The sequence below is a fragment of the Chlorocebus sabaeus genome, chromosome 20, assembly GCF_047675955.1.
Source record: "Chlorocebus sabaeus isolate Y175 chromosome 20, mChlSab1.0.hap1, whole genome shotgun sequence".
In the NCBI taxonomy this organism is placed as follows: domain Eukaryota; kingdom Metazoa; phylum Chordata; class Mammalia; order Primates; family Cercopithecidae; genus Chlorocebus; species Chlorocebus sabaeus.
The window spans coordinates 67,013,597-67,030,618 of NC_132923.1; the positions used below are offsets into that span (position 1 = coordinate 67,013,597).

Consider the following 17,022-nt stretch of genomic DNA (forward strand, 5'->3'; position numbering starts at 1 on the left):
TAATCAATTCTTTTAATGTGTAATGAATATCTATCATCCACAAGAAGCATTAACATAATTTGATTCTTAATCAAGTGCTTGGAGGTAAATCAAATAAGTGACACCGACATAAATAATTTGGTTTCTTAAACAGAATTTAAGCAAAACTATAATCTGTAGGCAAAACAATCAAGTTAATACAAGATTGAGTACTAGAGAGAAGTGGGTTTGAATCCAGTTTCTGCCACTTCCTATCAAAGCGATCTTGAGTAAATTGTTTAATTTCTCTGAGACTCAATTTTCTCATGTGTAACACAGTGACAACACATACCTCACTCAGTTGTTACAAGGGTCAGTGAAATAATGCATGTAGGTAAAGAGCTTGGCACGTCCAGTAAATAAATATTATTTACCCCTCATTATTCTGGAATAAGGGATCACTTAGGGGCTAAATCAGTTTTGTCTAGCTTACTGTTTTGTTAGAGGGATGACAGTTTGAGTCATAATTCATACAACTTCATATATCTTCAGGTCAATTACAGTACCAGAAGGAATTTTAAAAATGTGTATTGTATTGTATCATAATTAAATACATCATTGGCTTTTTCTGCGTGATGTTGCTCCAACATTTCTTTTCTCATTTGAGGTTTTAACTCATGCCTTGAGTACCAACTGTGTCCTTGCTACTCACATAGATAATCTTTAAGAGTTACCACTTAGTGAGGTCGAAACTCCTCACCCTACCTTTCCACTTTTATTTTCTACCACTGTTTTAACTTACTTCACTGATCAGAAACCCAAGTCAGTCCTCATTCCATAAATATATATTAGACTTTCCTATATCCACTATTTTCTCTGCCTGATATGCCACTGCCATCCTTCCAATAGTTGAAATATAACTCCTCCCCTTTTACAATATTTTGGAGTTTTAAATTTATTCAGTTTTATTGAGTTATAATTGACATATAAAATAGTATATATTCAGTATACAGAGTGATGTTTCAATATATGTATACATTGTGAAATTATTACCACAATCAAGTGAATTATGATACCTATCACTTCACATGTTTATTTTTTTCTTTTTTGTGATTAGAATATAGGCACCTTTCATTTTATTGCACTTCACTTTACTTTATTGTGCTTCACAGATACTGCATGTTTTACACATTAAAGGTTTGTGGTAACCCTGTGTTGAGCAAGTCTATTGGCACCATTTTTCCAACAGCATATGCTCACTCATGTCTTTGTGTCACTTTTGGTAATATTTCAGACTTTTCCTTTATTGTTGTAACTATTATGTTTATTTAATCAGTGGTTTTTTTTTTTCTTTTTTGAGACAGAGTCTTACTCTGTTGCCCAGGCTATAGTGCAGTGGCACGATCTCGGCTCACTGCAACCTCCACCTCCTGGATTCAAGTGATTCTTCTGCCTGTCTCCTGAGTAGCTGGGACTACAGATGTACACCAGCACATCTGGCTCAGTTTTGTATTTAATAGAGGTGGGGTTTCACCATTTTGGCCAGGCTGGTCTTGAACTCTTGGCCTCCCAAAGTGCTTGGATTACAGGTGTGAGCCACCATGCTCAGCCAATGATCAATGATATTTGATGTTACTACTATTGTAATTGTTTTGGGGAGCCATGAACTATGCCCATATAAGATGGAAAAGTTAATTTGATAAATATTGTGTATATTCTGCCTGTTCCTCCAAAAGACCATTCCCCTCTCTTCCTCTCCTTGGGATCTCTATTCCCTGAGGCACAACAATATTGAAATTATGCCAGTTAATAAGCCTACAATGGTCTCTAAGTGTTCAAGTGAAAGAAAGATTTGTGGGTCTTCCACTTTAAATCGAAAGCTAGAAATGGTTAAGCTTAGTGAGGAAGGCATGTCAGAAGCTGGAGCCACCAAAAGCTATGCCTCTTATGCCAAACAGTTAGCCAAGTTGTAAAGTCAAAGGAACATTTCTTGAAGGAAATCAAAAATGCCACTTCAGTGAATACATGAATGATAAGAAAGTGAAACAGCCTTACTGCTGATATGGAGAAAGTGGTAGTGGTCTGGACAGAAGATCAAACCAGTCACAACATTCTCTTAAGCCAGAGACTAATCCAGAGCAAGATGCTAACTCTCTTCAATCCTATGAAGACTGAGAAAAGTAAGGAGGCTGCAGAAGAAAAGTTTGAAGCTAGCAGAGGTTGGTTTATGAAGTTTAAGGAAATAAGTCATCTCTATGACATAAAAGTGCAAGGTGAAGTGACAAGTGCTGATGTAGAAGCTGCAGTGAGTTATCCAGAAGATCTAGCTAAGATAATTAATGAAGGTGGCTACATTAAAAAACAGGTTCTTGGCCGGGCCCCGTGGCTCACGCCTGTAATTCCAGCACTTTGGGAGGCCGAGGCGGGAGGATCACGAGGTCAGGAGATCAAGACCATCCCTGGCTAACACGGTGAAACCCTGTCTCTACTAAACACACACACACACACACACACGCAAATTAGCCGGGCATGGTGGTGGGCGCCTGTAGTCCCAGTTACTCGGAAAGCTGAGGCAGGAGAATGGCATGAACCCGGGAGGTGGAGCTTGCAGTGAGCTGAGATCATGCCACTGCACTCCTGCCTGGGCGACAGAGTGAGACTCCATCTCAAAAAAACAAAAAACACAGATTTTCAATGTAGATGACATAGCCTTCTATTGGAAGAAAATGCCATCTGGGACATTCAAAGCTAAAGAGGAAAAGTCAATGCCTGGCATCAAAGCCTCAAAGGACAGCCTGACTCTCTTATTAGGGGCTAATGCAGTTGGTAAATTAAAGTTAAAGCCAATGCTCATTTACCATTCTGAAAATCTTAGGAGCCTTAAGAATTATGCTAAATCTATTCTGCCTGTGCTTTAGAAATGGAACAACAAAGTCTGGATGACAACACCTCTGTTTAATGACATGATTTACTGAATATTTTAAGACTACTGTTGAGACCTACTGCTCAGAAACAAAGATTCCTTTCAAAATATTACTGTTCATTGACAATGCACCTAGTCACTCAAAAGCTCCCATGGAGATGTACAAGATTAGTGTTGTTTTTATGCCTGTGAATACAACATCCATTCTGCTGTTAATGGGTCAAGGAGTAATTTTGACTTCCAAGCCTTATTATTTAAGAAATACATTTTGTATATAGCCAGATAGTGATTCCTCACATGGACCTGGGCAAAGTAAATTGAAAACATTCTGGAGAGGATTTACCATTCTAGATGCCATTAACAGCAATCATAATTTATGAGAGGAGATCATACTATCAACATTAACAGAAGTTTGGAAGAAATTGATTCCAGCCCTAATGGATTACTTTGAGGGGTTTAACACTTCAGTGTAGAAAGTAATTTCAGTGTGGTAGAAAGAGATCTAAAATTAGAAGTGGAGCCTGAAGATGTGACTGAATTGTTGCAATCTCATACAACTTTAACAGACAAGAAATTGCTTCTTATGGATGATCTAAGAAACTGATTTCCTTCCTCCTCCTTCTCCTTCTTTTTCTCCTTCTCCTCCTCCTCCTCTTCTTCTTCCTCCTCCTCCTCCTCCTCCCCTTCTTCTTCTCCATATCCTTACTCTTCTTTTGGACAGGGTCTCATTCTGTCATCCAGGCTGGAGTGAGTGGCACAGTCTTGGCTCACTGAAGCCTCAACCACCCATGCTCAAGTGATCCTCACACCTCAGCCTCCTGAGTAGCTGGGACTACAGGTGCATGCCACCACACCCAGCTAATTTTGTATATTTTTGTAGAGACAAAACTTTGGCGTGTTGCCTAGGTTGATAGCGAACTTCTGGGCTGAAGTAATCCACCTGCTTTAGCCTCCCAAAGTGCTGGGATTACAGGAGTGAGTCACTGCACCTGGCAAAAGTGGTTTCTTGAGATGATAAAGATGCCGTGAACATTGTTGAAATGACAAGAAAGAATTCAGAATATTACATAAACTTATTAATAAAGTAACCACAAATGTTTGAGAGGATTGACTCAAATTTTGAAAGAAGTTCTACTGTAGGTAAAATGCTATCAAATAGCATCACGTGCTACAGAGAAATCAGCATTTAAAGAGAAAGATGTTCTAGAGAAGTCTTTCATGAAAGGAAGAGTCAATTGATTCAGCAAACTTCATTGTTGTCTTATTTTAAGAAATTGCCAGAGCCACCATAACCTTAATCAACCACCACCCTGATCAGTCAGCAGTCATTAACATCAAGGAAAGACCCTCTACCAACATAAAGATTACTACTTGCTGAAGCATCAGAAGATTGTTAGAATTTTTAGCAACAAAGTATTTTTTCATTAGGATATGTATGTTGTTTTTAAAGACATAATGCTACTGCTCACTTAATAGACTACAGTATATTGTAAACATAATGCTTATATTCAGTGGAAAACAATAGTTTTATCGTAATATTTGCTTTATTGTGGTGGTGTGAAACTGGGCCTGCAATATCTCTGAGGTATGATTGTACTTAAGATCCACTCTCTTGGCATATTTCAAGTACTCAATATATTCTTATGCTGTATATTAGGTCTCCAACACGTATCCATTTTACAACTGCAAGTTTGTACACTTTGGGCTACATCTCCCCATCTTCCCTACCCCCAGACGGCTGGTAACTGCTGTTCTACTCTCAGCTTCTGTCTGTGTTTTTTTAGATTCCACCTGTAAATGAGATCATATAGTATTTTTCTTTCTGTGTTTGGCTTATTTCACTTAGAAAAGTGTCCTCTAGACACAAACAAATGAAAGAACATACCATGCTCGTGGATAGGAAGAATCAATATCATGAAAATGGCCATACTGCCCAAGGTCATTTATAGATTCAATGCCATCCCCATCAAGCTACCAATGACTTTCTTCACAGAATTGGAAAAAACTGCTTTAAAGTTCATATGGAACCAAAAAAGAGCCTGCATTGCCAAGACAATCTTAAGTCAAAAGAACAAAGATGGAGGCATCACGCTACCTGACTTCAAACTATACTGCAAGGCTACAGTAACCAAAACAGCATGGTACTGGTACCAAAACAGAGATATAGACCAATGGAACAGAACAGAGTACTCAGAAATAATACTACACATCTACAGCCATCTGATCTTTGACAAACCTGAGAAAAACAAGAAATGGGGAAAGAATTCCCTATTTAATAAATGGTGCTGAGAAAATTGGCTAGCCATAAGTAGAAAGCTGAAACTGGATCCTTTCCTTACTCCTTATACAAAAATTAAATTGAAGATGGATTAGAGACTTAAATGTTAGACCTAAAACCATAAAAACCCTAGAAGAAAACCTAGGTAATACCATTCAGGACATAGGCATGGGCAAGGACTTCATGTCTAAAACACCAAAAGCAACGGCAACAATATTGACAAATGGGATCTAATTAAACTAAAGAGCTTCTGCATAGCAAAAGAAACTACCATCAGAGTGAACAGGCAACTTATGGAATGGGAGAAAATTTTTGCAAGCTACTCATCTGACAAAGGGCTAATATCCAGAACCTATAAAGAACTCAAACAAATTTACAAGAAAAAAACAAACAACCCCATCAAAAAGTAGGCAAAGGATATGAAGAGACATTTCTCAAAAGAAGACATGCATACAACCAACAGACACATGAGAAAATGCTCATCATCACTGGCCATCAGAGAAATGCAAATCAAAACCACAATGAGATAACATCTCACACCAGTTAGAATGGCAATCATTAAATAGTCAGGAAACAACAGGTGCTGGAGAGGATGTGGAGAAATAGGAACACTTTTACACTCTTGGTGGGATTGTAAACTAGTTCAACCATTATGGAAAACAGTATGGCGATTCCTCAAGGATCTAGAACTAGAAGTAACATATGACCCAGCCATCCCATTACTGGGTATATACCCAAAGGATTATAAATCATGCTGCTATAAAGACACATGCACACATATGTTCACTGCGGCACTATTCACAATAGCAAAGACTTGGAATCAACCCAAATGTCCATCAGTGACAGACTGGATTAAGAAAATGTGGCACATATACACCATGGAATACTATGCAGCCATAAAAAAGGATGAGTTTGTGTCCTTTGTAGGGACATGGATGCAGCTGGAAACCATTATTCTCAGCAAACTCTCACAAGAACAGAAAACCAAACACCGCATGTTCTCACTCATAGGTGGGAACTGAACAATGAGATCACTTGGACTGGGAATGGGAACATCACACACCGGGGCCTATTATGGGGAGCAGGGATGGGGGAGGGATTGCATTGGGAGTTATACCTGATGTAAATGATGAGTTGATGGGTGCTGACGAGTTGATGGGTGCAGCACACCAACATGGCACAAGTATACACATGTAACATACCTGCACGTTATGTACATGTACCCTAGAGCTTAAAGTATAATAAAAATAAATAAATAAATAAATAAATAAAAGTGTCCTCTAGTTTCATCCATGTTGTTACAAATGACAGGATCTCTGTTTTTAAGGTTAAATGATATTTATATAGTGTTTATATTTGTGTGTGTGTAGGTATGTACATATATGATGCAATTTCTTTATCCATTCATCAGTCAATGGGCATTTAAATTATTTCCATATTTTGGCTACTGTGAATAATCCTGCAATGAACATGGGACTGCAAATCTCCCTTTGAGGTACATGTTTTATTTCCTTTGGGTATAATATATACAGAAGAGGAATTGCTGGGTCATATGGTAGTTTTAACTTTTTAAGGAAACTTCGTACTGTTTTCCATAATGGCTGTACCAATTTACATTCTCAGCAATTTACCTTTTCTCTACTCCCTTTCCAATACTTGTTATCTCTAGTCTTCTTGATAATACCCATCCTAACTGATACACAGTGATAATTCATGGCTTCGATTTGCATTTTCCTGATGATTAGTGATGTTGAACACCTTTTCATATACTTGTTGTCATTCATAATTCTTCTTTGGAAAAATGTTTATTTACATACTTTGTCAATTGCATTTTGTAAACTGGGTTATTGTTTGCTTTTATTTGCTATTCAGTTGTATGAGCTTTTAAAATATATTTTGGATATTAACTTCTTATTAGATATATAGTTTGCAAACATTTTCTCACCATCTATAGGGTGCCTTGTATTTGTTCTTTTTGTTTGTTTGTTTTATCTGGAGACAGGGTCTCACTTTGTCACCCAGGCTGGAGTGCAGTGGTGTGATCATGGCTCACTGCAGTCTTGACCTCCTTGGTTTCAGTGATCCTCTCACCTCAGCCTCCCAAGTAGTTGGGACCACAAGCATGCACTACCACTCCTGGTTAACTTTATTTTATTTTTGTAGAGATGGGGGTCTTACTATGTTGCCCAGACTAGTCTTGAACTCTGGCCTCAAGTGATCCTCCTGCCTTGGTCTCCTAAAGTTCTGAGATTATAGGTGTGAGCCACCATGCCCAGCCTGCCTTTTTATTTTGTTGACTGTTTCCTTTGCTGTGTAAAAACCTTTCAGTTTGAGTTAGTCTCATTTGTTTTTCTTTTTTTGCCTGAGCTTTTGGTGTCATAATAATTCAAATGGAAGTGACAGCTATACACGTATTAGTTGAATGATGCTAATAATTTCAAACTCAACAATGTTCTAGTAGCACGATTAGAACTAATAACACATACAAGTACTGATTTCATTGGAAATTTTAATAGGAATGATATTGGAAATAGTTTCATATTTTTATGATGATAGATACAGGGACTGATTTTAGACATTTTAATTTTGTTGTTATTGCATATAATAGTACTTCTGACACTCAGCAGAAGATTGCATTTCCTCTGATTGCCATATCTCCTCTATTCATTTAACAAATCTAACTTTGGACAAAGCACTTTTCTATCCAGTGGAGATATAATGATGAATAAGACATAGACCCGCTTTCAAAGAGCTCAAGCAAGCAGACCTTCGAACAACTAATTAAAATATGATGTGATAACATTTTAGAAATTTTACATCCAAAGTCCCATGTGCACATATTTGGGGATCCAGGGAAATCTTCAAAGAGGCATTAACATTTGGACTGGATCTTAGTCAAACCAGCAAAGGCAAGCAGATTTATAAGTCAATATAAAACAGTTATAAATGCAAGATGCATTATTCTGGCTTTGCAATTTGTTGTTAGTTGCTTTGAACATTACTGTGTCTTTTTTTTTCTGGAAAATCCTTTTCAAATTAAATCATAAAGCCACAGAGTAAAGTCCTGATTTAAGGAACAATCTAGAAGCAGTTTTTGTCAAACTTTTTCCTTTTTTCCTTATATATGACAAGAATAAGCTACACTCTGATGAGAGTCCTTTGAATTTCACTTCCAAAAATGTCTCCCAATTCTGTTTACTTTTTCTTCCCTATTATTATACTCTCCTTCTTTTGTCATGATTACAGCAACTGGTCTCCCTGTCCTTCATATTCACTCCTATGATACTTTCATAAAGGCTACTTAGAGAAACATAGACCCCAAATGGCAATTTCTGTCCTGAGGTTACTGTCAACATTTAAGGGGATCTAAGAACTTGACTCACAGCACTTCTTACTGATATTTTCTATCCTACTGCATAGCACACCAAAACTCCTAGGAAAACCTTACCCTCCTACGCAAAGAACTCTCTTTCCTGACGTCACGTTTACCCCATCTTTTGCCCTGATCATCCCCTTGCTCAGTGCTAAAGTCCTACAGAGTGAGCTCCTGATGTCCCCTCATCTCCAGCTCCCACACACAGTCCATGAGGGAGAATAATTCTCCTCCTTTGGCTTTTATTTGAGAGCATCTTGCAGTGACTGTTGTCTTTTCTTCTTTCAGGAAGTGGAGACAGAGAACAAAGCTAAGTGGGCAAGGCGGAAGGGAAAATACAAAAATCTCCATTCTGTCCCATCCCATTTTAATTTGCCTTTTTTTTCCTGCCCTACCCAGAGTATGCAAACATTTCTCCAGTGTCTCGGAGCATTTCCTGGAGAAATATCAACCTCTTGTAATTAAAACACATTCCTATTAGTAGTAAACTTCCTTTCTTTTAAAGAATAGAGTCTTAGTTTTACGGGTGGTAAAATGGCTCCTTGTTACTTTAACAGCAGCAAACAAGACCAACCTTCAGGATTCCGGGTTTGTCCTGTTCACCCTGAACAAGGCAGGGGACCCTGACTCCGTGGCTTAGGAAATGAATCTGCAGTCCTTAACTTGGGATTGTTGCTGAGAATTTGTGCTCAGCATGGGAATTTTGACCTGCTCCGTTTTTGATCTGAGTTGGTTCACCCCTCCTTAGAAAACCTAGTGGGCCCCTGCTCCAGGAAGGTCACCATATTGATGCCCAACTTACTGTTACCACCCGATCAGCATAACACACTACATCCTAGAACTCCTGGGCTCAAGAAATCCTCCTACCTCAGTCTCCTGAGTAGCTGGGACTACAGGCATGTGCCACCCCGCCTGCGGTGCTGCAGTGTTTCTAATCAGCGCTGAGAAATCTCTCATTCCTACTGAGGCCACAGCAGACCACTTAGCGCCTCTAGGAACCGTGCTTGGCAGGACCACTTCCCACTCCTAGAGGTTTGGAGATGTGGTTTCTGGAGAGATGGTCCTTTCAGTAGCCTCTCAGAAACCATCTTTGGTGCTGTCTTCTGAGGCTCCAATTTCATTCATCAGAGTTCTTGGCCTGAGGCCAGTCGTAACATTAGGCTGGGAGATTTTTGTCAGATTTCCTACTTACTGGGTTCTTTGTTTTTGAGTTTGTCCCTTCCTGGTAACAAACTAAGTGGCAGGCATATTCTGGCCAGTGTGCAGTCTTTTTTTTTTTTTTTTTTTTTTTTTCCCCCAGCAGTTTTAGGTTTACAGCAAAATTGATAGGAAAACACAGAGATTTCTCATACACTCCCCACCCCAACACATGCATAGCTTTCCCTAATATTCACATCCCCAGCCTGAGTGGTACATTGTTTCAACTGATAAACTACATCTACACATCATAGTCACTCAAAGTCCAGAGTTTACATTAGGGTTCACTCTTGGTGTACATTTGATGGGTTTGGACAAATGTATCCATCCTGGATAATACATGTCATTATACATTGGTCCAAACCCATCAAATGTACACCAAATATATAAATATATGTATATATACATTTTATAATATATATTTATATGTAAATATTATACATAGCAGAGTAAATATATATCATACATAGCTTGTTCTTTTATATATACACATTTATTTATATATGTAGTATCATTATTCATCATGCAGAGTGTCTTCACTGCCCTAAAATCAAAGTCTGTTTATCTCATTAGCTGTGCTATAAACCTGTGATTTTTCTAGTTAATGGTAGATCACATAAAAAACTCCAAAATTTGCTTTATCTTCAGGCCTATAGTAACAGTCAAATCAGCAAGGCAGCCATTCTCAGTTAGTGGGGTGGATCTTGAATAGAGACTCAGAAAATCTGCCAGTAGCCTTGTCTTCTCCTGCAGAAAGAATTTTTTAATTTTTATGACTTGAGTGGCCTCATGATGCCACCTAAGTCTGTTTCTTCATCTGAACAAGCATTATTTTTTTTTGATATATATGTATTTTATTATACTTTAAGTTCTAGGGTACATGTGCATAACGTGCAGGTTTGTTACATATGTATACTTGTGCCATGTTGGTGTGCTGCACCCATCAACTCATCAGCACCCATCAACTCGTCATTTACATCAGGTATAACTCCCAATGCAGTCCCTCCCCCCTCCCCCCTGAACAAGCATTCTTGAATCAATTGTGCATTCTCTAAAACCACTGTAACTCCAATCTCAGTGTGACTATCAAAATGTCCCGTTGGCTCCACAGTGGTTTTTCAAAGATAACACAGCTTGTTCTAGATGCACTTTTGCACCTTTATGTTTTAACTGCAGATGTCAGTCTGTCACTATTTAAATGCATTCTTGTTTTTTTCCTAAGGTAAGCATTATTTGGAGACATGACTTTACTTCTCCAAGAAACTAACGAAGCTTGTGATACCTCTAGTATCTAGAATCTAGTAGTAATGACAATCAGGAAGTCCAATCTTTACAAACACCTATTTTAAATCTTTAAGGTAGGGAGGCAATACAGTTCAAATCTTTAGTCTTCAGCAAATTATATTAAAATATCTTGACATGTTTTCTTCTACTTTCACATAACTGTGCACTTCTGATTCTTCTACTCCAACTGATTCTTTTTTCCTGCCATCCTGCCCTCACTATCTTGGTCCCTCAATCTCTTGTCTCCTCTACACCTTTGAGAGTCTCACACCACATCCTTATCACACGTCTTGTTTTCCCAGTGTTCATAGTCTCTTTAGGAGTAAAATATGTTTATTCTGTTTGTCTAATAATAATCTGGCAGAAACCTCAAAAGCATTATGCTAAGTGAAAGGAACCAGACACAAAAGATGTCTACTTGAATAATTCTACTTATATGAAATGTTCAAAAAAGGAAAATTTATAAAGACAGAAAGCAGTTTAGTAGTTACCTGGGACTAGGGTAGGAAAGGAGATTAGAATGGGGATTAATTGTGAATAAGCAGGAGGGACTTGGGCATTGGGTAACAGAAATGGCCCCAATTAAATTGTGGTGATAATTGCACTTCTCTATAAATTTACCAAAAATATTGAATTGTACACTTAAAATGAGTTAGTTTTATACTATGTATTTCACACACCTCAATAAAACTGATTTTAAAAAAAGAATTGCCTAAGTAGCTTTAGAGACAGGGTCTTGTTCTGTTGCCCAGGCTGGAGTGTAGTGGTGTGATCAAAGCTCATTGTAGCCTCAAACTCTTAGCCTCAAGTGATCCTCCTGCCTTGACCTCTCAAAGCACTGGGATTATAGGTGTATACCACTACACTTGACCCAGAGTGGCTTTTGTTCTTTGCTTGCTCAGCAAGGAGAGTGTGAATTCTTACTTAGCCAGTTTTATCTCATCACTCACAAATCTAACTTGTCATTCCGCTGCTTAAAAACATTTCATCAAAACCTCTCTATTGCCCAGAAAATAAAGACCAACTATGGTATAAGAGCCCCTTCACAGTTTCTCCTCTGTCTACCTCATGGTTACTCCTTCCTCATGCTTTCTCTTTTACATATTCAACCCCTTGTGACATGGAGTTTTCTCTATGAGCAACACTCATTCTCCTTTTGCCCATTTTTAAATTCCAATTTATGGTTTGAAAGACTCCTCAGGCTTCACCTGGACTTTACAGATAGGACTAAGGAATAGAACTTCTCTTTACTATTTCTGGGCCTTCATCACATCTCCATAATCCTATGTACTATGCTGTACTGCATATAATGCTTCACTTGTCTCTATTCCTTATCAGACCTTAAGCTTCTGAACAGCAGGGGCTCTTTGTACATGGTGTCTCTAGTGTTAATCCTTGTGCTTGACACACAGTCAGTCCTCAACAAATGTTTATTGAATTGGATTGAATTAAAGGTTTGTATTTCTCTAAAATTTGCCCAAGCACCAGAGGCGATGAAGAGTTTGGATTTCCGATGTTCTATCTATATGTTAAATACAGCCGAAATCAAAGCAAGTTGCACCTGTGTGAGGGTTGGAAGAATTACTGGTTTGATACAAGATTTCTACCTCATTGAGATTTGAGCAAGATGTAGTTTCCACATTCTCATGCTGTTCTAAACCCATCTGTTCTGAAATTATTATTTTTACTCTACTAGACCTCCAGATGCTATATTTTTGCCCTGGTAATAGTGTTTTTTATGCCAATGAATAAATATAGACTATCAGTCTTTATTCAACTTATATTGATTGCTAGTGGCAGAAAGAAGTGACACAAAATAAAACTGACTATGCCTAACATGCCTTCCTTTTAAAAATTGACAAAATAATCATAATTTTTGGTGACAAAATTTAGATCTGCCAGTTTTGGCTCAAGAAGAGTTGATTTGATTAAAAAGATAAGACAAAATAGGAGGAACCTTAACTGGCAAAGTTTGATATAGACAAAAAATATGACTGGTAGAGTACATTTATGAAATTCTTGAAGTTCCAGAAACCTGTAACTTCTGAGAAACATATTGGAATACGTATTCTCTTCTCTGAGGCACTCCTAAAAGGCATAATAACTGGCTTCTCTTCATGAGATGCCAATAGAATGATGAAAGGCAATACAGTGTACACCGCTACACTTGGCCCAGAGTGGCTTTTGTTCTTTGCTTGCTTAGCAAGGAGAGTGTGAATTCTTACTTAGCCAGTTTTATCTCATCACTCACAAATCTAACTTGTCATTCTGCTGCTTAAAACCATTTCATCAAAACCTCTCTATTGCCCAGAAAATAAAGCCCAACTATGGCATAAGAGCCCCTTCATAGTTGTTGTTCACATCATGCCCCATGTTCCTGAGAGTAGTCTAATATTATGAAGAGGGAAAGGGCTGTATGGTATTTGTATCTTGGAGAATGGGTAACCACATACTGTACTGCCTTTTTCTTAAGGGGTCGTTTTCGTGGTTGTTTTTCTTTATTGAATATGTTTAGCCAAATTCTGGCATAATATGCATATCCTACTACTCCTGAATGTAAAATCAATAGCATATATTTATAAAAGGGTTCAATACAATTATTTCAGTAAGAATAAATGCATATAAAAACATCTCATCTTATTACCATTTTTACCAGTTTTTTTCAAAAGTATATATTGAGACTGAAATTATATGAAACTTCACAGATAAATACAGTCAGTATTTTGTTAAACTGGTATGCACGATTCCTCTTGGAATAAAAGATTAGAGTCACACAAATATTGTGAATGAATTTACAATCACTTATGATTGTTGGAGCACTAACCAGGACATATAACATGGACAGTGGGCAAAATAAATCATGTATTATATTCAATTGTATTTATTTTAACCTTTTACTTTTATAATCACTTCTGCTGATTAAGTTTTAAAGAACTTTAGCTTTGATAATAGTTATTCAATTTACTTGTTAATTTCTTTTCATTAAGAAAAATTTCCTTTATGCTACACATGCAAGTTTTCAATTGTTATATATTGTCAAGACCAGAAAGACAACATGGTTTACTGCAGTAAAGTTAATTATTCAACAGTCTGCCCACTGATGCGGACTTTCATTGCCGCTGCATAAAATTTTTAAGCTTTAATAATGAAAGGTCCAGTTTCTTACTTAGACCATCATAAAGTCAAAACAGCAATGTTTCTTTAATCTTTAAAGCTGCTTTCACACAAAATGTTTTAAGTAATCTCTTTTTAAGTAATCTCTAAAATAAATTTCGGAAAACTAAATAAATTGATGACATTTGGAGGGCACTGAGAATTCATAAGAACACATCATAAAACTACGCTAAGATAGTGCAACTTATTCTAAAGCAATGTCAGGAATTTACAATCTTGTTTTTAGAATAGCAATATACCTTTTACTTTTTCAGTGATATATTCAATATATGTGACAATGACAGAAGTCAATTAGCATATAGTATACACAGCTAAAAACAGATGGTACAAACACAGTAGACTTAAAATTTTTACATATAGATCTTCATAAGTACTCATGGAAAAATCAGCATTTACACAAGTTTAACAAAAAATCAACATCTACTTTCAGATATATGTTTTATACAAAGAGTTATTGTAAGAGCATTCTAAGACAATTTTATATTTATATATTTCACATAATTGAAATTCATAAAACAGAATAGAAATATTCAAGAAAGTACATTTCAGCTCCAATAGCATAGGTTTTGCAAAAAAAATGTGTTTCTTTCCTAGGCAGTAAAATGAAATAGAAACTAAACAATAGGAAAAGCCCGTAAGCTCAGTGTGTCCTGCTCATACCTGTTTTATAAAAAGAACCTTTGAATTGTATTTAATCAAGCACTAGCTCCAACACAGTCATTGTAAATTATTTGTATTTTGCCTTGTTCCAAAAAGGAGTTAATATGGGATGAAGAGTGAATTTGCTGTACTGCATTAGGCATCAGTAAGAAGATGGTGACCCTTGTATGTTGAATTTCAAGCTTTTCAAAATTTCAATATGAAATATATCCTACTGCTAAATTATATGTATAAAATGTTAAAAGCAAATGAACCCATTATGTCGATTGTTACTTATTTAGCAAAAGTACCATTACAGAGACTCATTTTGTATGCAAATTGAAATGCTATAAGTCATTGAACTGCACGAAAAGCCAATATGGTTAATTAACAAATGTATTTTAGAGCTAGAAAATAACTGTTTCACATTAAATTACTTAAGATGAAAGGATACATAAAATCAATCAATCACCAGCATTTCATATTTTGACTTGTGCCATCTGGGAACTTTGCACAATAAGTCCACAATGGAACATCATCAGGGAGTATGACAGAAAAACGAGGCAATTATATTCAGTCTCTGAAGAATTTAACAAACTAGAGAAATTATCTTATTTACTACATTAGGATGACTTAAAAGATGGCTTAGTTTGATCCATATAAAAAATATACAAATTATACACAACAGCACCTTAACATAACAAATAGTGAAATCAATTAGATAAAAATATGGGTATTAATGTTTTTTTGAGACTGATAAAATTTCATATTCATTGAAAGTTATGGCAACTGAACACACTTGGAAAAAAATCAGGTCTCTCTATATTAGTCAGAAATGTCATTGTTAAACTTTAACAAAGACCAAACATTTTGTAGATACTAGGCAGTAAGAAGGCAGCCCCCATCAGCAGGTAGCGCACCAAAAATGTTTGGTTTCGTAATATAGTTTGGGAGAACTACCTCTACAAAGTCTATTCGTGCTGATGCTCCTGATGCTGCCATTTCTGGTGCCCGAAAAGCTGCTCCCTCCACATCCTCTGTTGTAGGTGTCACTGTATAGTCTCAGGCGATTGGGCAAGGGGCACACTCTGGATCTTCAGATGCTAAGATGAAAAAAATCAATTTCAATGCCCAAAAGATGGAACTCCTAATGCAGAAGGTGACTAAAATAATTACCAATTGGTTTACAGTACAGGGTGGTAGAAAGTTTACTTGTTTTAATGTAATTCCATAGAAATAGGTTTTAAGTAATATTTTTGTAAAGAGGCATAGTTCTAGGATTAGGAAAAATGTTAGATAAAATAAAAACAGAAAATTAAACTCAGAGTGGAATTGGACCAGATGACAAAAAACATGCATACCCCCTGAAAGGAGCAAGCAAAACTTTCATATGATGATCATCAGGTGATAAGCCATTGTCATGAAAATAACTTGCTCACACTATCACTTCCAAGCTTCTACTCATTTCCAATAACTCTTTGCAGCAACAAGCATGATTAAGGCATACTGTTTAAGGCATAAGAGAAATGGATACATTGATATTTTACTATGAATTTTAATATCCCATACACTCTCTGAAAATGACAAAATTTATGAATTTCCCTTCTATGAAATTTTCTTCTCCAGTATAGTGGTTCAAATCATATTAAGATAATTCAGTTTAATCTTCATAGTGTTTGAAAAAGATCTCATATGAGAAAACATCACTGAAAGACACCAATGAGAGAGGTATATGTAAATGAACATACTGTAGAAGAACACATTTTATTATATTAAAAGAATTTTGATTGAAATAATGTTTTGGGTTGTAAACAAATAATTATTCTTCCAATATATTTTTCTGTTAAATATTTAAATAGCAACTTTTGCCAGGCATCTCCATGTTTTGATAAAAATATGTGTAATTTGGACCTTGAGAGGAAATTTTAAAAACCATTGACTTGAATGCAGAATGATAAATGTATATATGAGAACAAAATCGTTTATAAAAATATTTAACATCTCTAGATACAGCAATAGCTCAAATTAATAAAGTATGGCTATTTGGAATTAAATCATTTAAGTAACCACCTTTTTAATTTAAGAAATTGGCATTTTTATAACAGTCGCTTTTACAGCTTGTGCACCTGACTCCATTATATTTGATATACTGTAGAGTAACAAATGATCAAAAGTCATGACAGATTCTTATTGAAC

At 36.5% G+C, this 17,022-nt stretch overlaps 1 protein-coding gene across 11 annotated transcripts in view; it reads right to left on the reverse strand.

The window, feature by feature from the left end:
- The window catches only part of LRRC7 (leucine rich repeat containing 7), a 570,280-nt gene that overhangs the window by 234,828 nt on the left and 318,430 nt on the right, over positions 1-17,022 (reverse strand). For 3 of the 11 annotated variants that reach the window (XM_038001554.2, XM_038001557.2, XM_038001552.2), the window contains one exon: positions 15,205-15,929. The exons of the other annotated variants lie outside the window; for them this stretch is intronic. In XM_038001554.2, the coding sequence (XP_037857482.1) occupies positions 15,923-15,929 (7 nt within the window). In that variant the 3' untranslated portion in view covers positions 15,205-15,922. Of the gene's footprint in view, positions 1-15,204; positions 15,930-17,022 lie in introns of those variants that run through there. 11 annotated transcript variants of the gene reach the window in all.